Source organism: Carex rostrata, chromosome 1 (assembly GCF_964058835.1).
Source record: "Carex rostrata chromosome 1, lpCarRost1.2, whole genome shotgun sequence".
In the NCBI taxonomy this organism is placed as follows: Eukaryota; Viridiplantae; Streptophyta; class Magnoliopsida; order Poales; family Cyperaceae; genus Carex; species Carex rostrata.
In genome coordinates this window covers 4,111,097-4,115,684 of record NC_135918.1, presented here as the reverse complement: position 1 = coordinate 4,115,684, position 4,588 = coordinate 4,111,097, and the positions used below count along the sequence as shown (strand labels likewise).

Here is a 4,588-nt window from a genome sequence, read left to right as displayed (position 1 = left end):
GCCACGGTCTTCTCCAAGATAGACTTGATTTCCCTGTTGGAGATTTCAGCTTGGCCGTTCGACTGAGGATGGTAAGAGGTGGAGACTTTGTGCGTCACTCCATGTCGCCGCAGGAGATTGTTGAATTGACGGTTTATGAAATGCTTCCCTCCATCACTGATGACAGCTCTTGGCACTCCAAAGCAAGGAAAAATGACATCATTGAATAATCACTTCACCGCGTCCGAGTCAGCTCTTCGACAAGCCACTGCTTCGACCCATTTTGAAACGTAGTCAACTGCAACTAGAATGTACTCATTTCCACATGAAGCTGGAAATGGTCCCATGAAATCTATGCCCCACACATCGAAGATCTCGACCTCGAGAATGGAGTTGAGAGGCATCTCGTTGCGATTGGTGATGTTCCCAGTGCGCTGACACTTGTCACATGACATCACCAAAGCTTTCGCATCTTTAAAGAGAGATGGCCAGAAGAAACCACATTGCAAAACTTTGGCGGCTGTCTTGGAGAACGAGGCATGTCCTCCATAGGCGGACGAATGGCATTGATCAAGAATAGAGCGTGTCTCCTCGTGTGGTACACAGCGTCGGTAGATGCTATCGACCCCTAACTTGAAAAGAAAGGGTTCGTCCCAGAAGTAGAATCTTGAGTCAGATTTCAGCTTCTTCCGTTGCTGGTAAGTCATGGTGTTTGGGAAAAACCCAGAGGCCAGGTAGTTGGCAATGTCTGCATACCAAGGGTCTGAATACCTGCTCATGCGGGTCACACGGACTTCCATGCGAGTCTCATCATGAAGGATGCGAGTCGCATCAAGGTGATCCAGAGTTGAAGTTGAGAAGAGCTGCTCGTCGGGGAAGGAATCATCGATTGGCAAGTCGGCAGAACTCTCGTCATCCAAGCGAAGTCTAGAGAGATGGTCGGCTACGGTGTTTTCGACCCCTTTCTTGTCTCTGATTTCAAGATCAAATTCTTGCAAGAGAAGAATCCATCTTATCAGTCGAGGCTTCGCGTCCTGCTTTTTCAACAAGTACCTGAGCGCGGCATGGTCGGTGTAGATGATGATCTTTGAACCGACCAGATACGACCTGAACTTGTCAAGAGCAAACACAACGGCAAGAAGTTCTTTCTCGGTAGTCGTGTAGTTAATCTGGGCAGGATCTAGCACCTTGCTAGTGTAGTAGATGGCACACGACATCGTTCCCTTTCTCTGCCCAAGAACTGCTCCTACTGCGTAGTCGCTCGCATCGCACATGATCTCAAAAGGGAGAGACCAGTCAGGTGGTTGCAGGATAGGTGCCGAGATGAGAGCTTCCTTCAAGCTGCAAAAAGATTTGACACATTCGTCGGTGAAGACAAAGTCAGACTCTTTGATGAGCAGATTGGTCAAAGGTTTAGCAATCTTGGAGAAATCCTTGATGAACCGGCGGTAGAATCCAGCATGTCCAAGAAAGCTTCGAACTCCCTTGACGCTCGTCGGAATCTCTAGTTTCTCGATCACCTCAATCTTGGCCTTGTCAACTTCTATGCCCTTGGAGGTCACGACATGTCCCAGGACGACTCCTGACTGGACCATGAAGTGGCATTTTTCCCAATTCAGAATGAGATGGACTTCCTCACATCTCTGCAAGATCTTGCATAGGTTGGTCAGACAAGAGTCGAAACATGTTCCATACACCGAGAAGTCATCCATGAAAATTTCAACCTCTTTCTCAATGAAGTCTAAAAAGATGGCCATCATGGCTCTTTGAAAGGTTGCTGGTGCATTGCACAGACCAAATGGCATCCTACGGTACGCGTACATACCGTAAGGACAGGTAAAAGTGGTCATTTCTTGGTCTTGTGGGTGAATCGCTATCTGGAAGAAACCAGAGTAACCATCCAGATAGCAAAAATAGGAGTGATCTGCAAGTCGTTCGAGGAGTTGGTCAACGAATGGCAAAGGGAAATGGTCCTTGCGTGTGGCCGCATTCAGCTTCCTGTAGTCGATGCACATGCGATGTCCCGTCACCACACGGGTTTGGACCAGCTTGTTCTTTTCATTTCTTACCACCGTTGCCCCTCCTTTCTTTGGCACCACGTGGACTGGGCTCACCCACTTACTGTCGGAGATAGGGTATATGATACCGGCGTCTAGAAGCTTGAAAATCTCTTTCTTGACTACCTTCTTCAGGTTCGGGTTGAGCCGTCTCTGGTGTTCAACAGATGGCTTGTGATCATCCTCCAAGAAAATTCGGTGTGAGCAGATGGACGGACTGATTCCTTTTAGATCATTGATAGAATACCCGATTGCCCCTTGGTGAAGCTTCAGTTTCTCCAAAAGTTTGGCGGTCTGATCAGGATCCAACTCCGCATTCACAATGACTGGGAAGGAGTGATTGGGACCAAGGAATTCATACCTGAGATTAGCTGGAAGAGGCTTGAGCTCAGGGGTGGTTTTCTCTGCCTGGTCATTGATGTGGGTCGCATTGGATATGATGCGACTCGCATCATCTCTGATGAGGGTCGCATGGGGGGTACTCGACTCGCATCCAAGTTCTCCCAGGTCAGCTGCTTTTACATCCGCTCCACATGCTTCTGAACTCCTTGTCTCAACTTGCATTTCAGAGAGAAATTCGAAGTGTGCGTTCAGACTTTCATTGGTCCGCTCAAGAAGGTAGTCTTCTACCAAATCCGTCAGGCATTCTTCGAGCACATCTACTCGGAAACAAGATTCGGTTGAAGGATACTTCATGGCGCGGTCGATTTGGAAACACACTTTCTCTCCTCCGAAGTTCATGGTCAACGTTCCTTGAGAGACGTCGATGATTGCGACTGCTGTTCTGAGGAAAGGTCGTCCCAAGATGATCGGGACTTCTTTATCCTCTTCCATCTCCATGACCACAAAGTCGACAGGCACAAAGTACTTACCGACTTGAACTGGTACGTCTTCCACAATGCCAAGTGGTAACCGTACCGAGGAGTCTGCCAGCTGTAACGACATAAGCGTAGGTCTGAGCTCACCTACTCCCATTCGCTCGTAGATCGTGCGTGGCATGAGACTCACGCTTGCTCCCAAGTCGCATAGAGCTTTCCTGATTGTCGCCTTTCCTATGATGCAAGGAATGGAGAACTTACCTGGGTCGTCCAATTTGGGAGGTAGGTCACTCTTCAGAATGGCACTGCATTGTTCTGTCAACTTCACTGTTTCATTTCCCCCCAAGCTTCGCTTGTTGGATAGGATATCCTTCAAGAACTTGGCATACGAGGGCATTTGAGTCAAGGTATTGGTGAACGGGATCGTGATTTGCAGGCCTTTGATCACCTCAGTGAATTTCGCGAACTGTGCGTTCAACTTGTTCTCAGCTAATCGTCGGGGAAAGGGCACAGGTGGTCTGTAAGGTGCTGATTTCTCAGCTCCTTTCCCTTTTTCTCTGTCAGATTCATTGGATGCGAGTCGCATGGTACCATTGCGGGTCGCATCCACAGGTTCTTCAGGTGATGTTGCGAGCCGCACTGGGGTGGTGCTGGTTGCATCAGTGGGTGTGCGAGTCGCTTCAGTGGTGGTGCCAGTCGCATCAATTGGAATCTGATCAGTTGGGAAGGCTGGTTCATCATACTGGGTCCCACTTCTCAGTGTGATCGCCTTAGCTTCTCCTCTGGGGTTTGGTTCTGGCTGTGCGGGCAGCTTTCCAGGTTGAGGTTGGCTAGAAGTGACGATATGACTCAATTGCTCCAACAATTTTCTCTGCGCGGCCATTTGGGTTGCCATCGATTGTATTTGCTCCCACATCATTTGGTTCATCTTCCCTTGCTCGTGTGTGAAGTTGGTCGCATAGGGAGGCACATATGGTCTGGAAGGTCCAGCTTGTGCCGCTCGGTTGTTCTGATTGGGGAATGAGGTATTTTGGTAGAAGTTTCTGTTGTTGCCTCATCCAGAAGAATTGTTCCAGTTGTTGCCAGATGAAGGATTGATGAAGGAGTTGTTGTTATTGGTGGGGTTGGTGAAAGGGGGCCGGAGAGCATTGTTAAAAGGTGCAGGGTTGTTTTGATTCCTATTCCAATTATGTTGTTCCATTGGATCCTTGGAGTAGGATCGGTTGAATGGAGGTTTTGGAAAAAAGGAAGGTTCGTTGTTGATGGAGTTGACCTGCTCGATCTCCTCATCAGCTTGGACCAATGGACATTGCTCGTAGGCGCGTCTCTCATCACCACACATGATACATGCTTGAGTTTGCTGTTCGACTGCTTTGACGCTGAGCTTGTCCATCGCTCTCTGCATGGCGTCCATCTTAGCGGTGAGAGCCGTGATGTGATCCACCTCGTACTTGCCACCTCCTTGGCTACCTCCTTGGCCTCCTCTTCGTCGTGAGTTGTCACGGCCGGACCATTGCTGGTTCTGCGCCATGCTGTCTATCAAGTTCATAGCCTCTAAAGGCTCCCTTGACATCAGCGCTCCTCCAGCAACAGCGTCGACGTAAGCACGAGTGCTCTCGTTCAAGCCGTCATAAAACGTTTGGATCAAGAGCCAGTCTGGTATACCATGGTGTGGACAAGAGTACTGCAGTTCTCTGAACCTTTCCCATGCCTCGTTCAGGGGTTCATCAAAAA

General features: G+C 49.1%; 1 protein-coding gene across 1 annotated transcript; it reads right to left on the bottom strand.

The window, feature by feature from the left end:
* Positions 1-209: 209 nt before the first annotated feature.
* Positions 210-4,247, bottom strand: LOC144564543 (uncharacterized). Its single transcript, XM_078314142.1, has 3 exons — positions 4,128-4,247; positions 1,805-3,863; positions 210-1,561 (listed from the first exon to the last, which is right to left on the bottom strand). The coding sequence occupies exons 1-3, from the start codon at positions 4,245-4,247 to the stop codon at positions 210-212; spliced, it is 3,531 nt and encodes a 1,176-aa protein (XP_078170268.1).
* Positions 4,248-4,588: the final 341 nt, after the last annotated feature.

Bases quoted from the DNA above. Each gene is read 5' to 3' on its own strand.
- LOC144564543 (XM_078314142.1), bottom strand. From the start codon at position 4,247: ATGGACAAGCTCAGCGTCAAAGCAGTCGAACAGCAAACTCAAGCATGT. The intron at 3,864-4,127 runs GTCAACTCCATC...TTCCCCAATCAG, and splicing joins CTGATGAGGAGATCGAGCAG to AACAACCGAGCGGCACAAGC. The intron at 1,562-1,804 runs GTATGTACGCGT...TGGTCCAGTCAG, and splicing joins CACTTTTACCTGTCCTTACG to GAGTCGTCCTGGGACATGTC.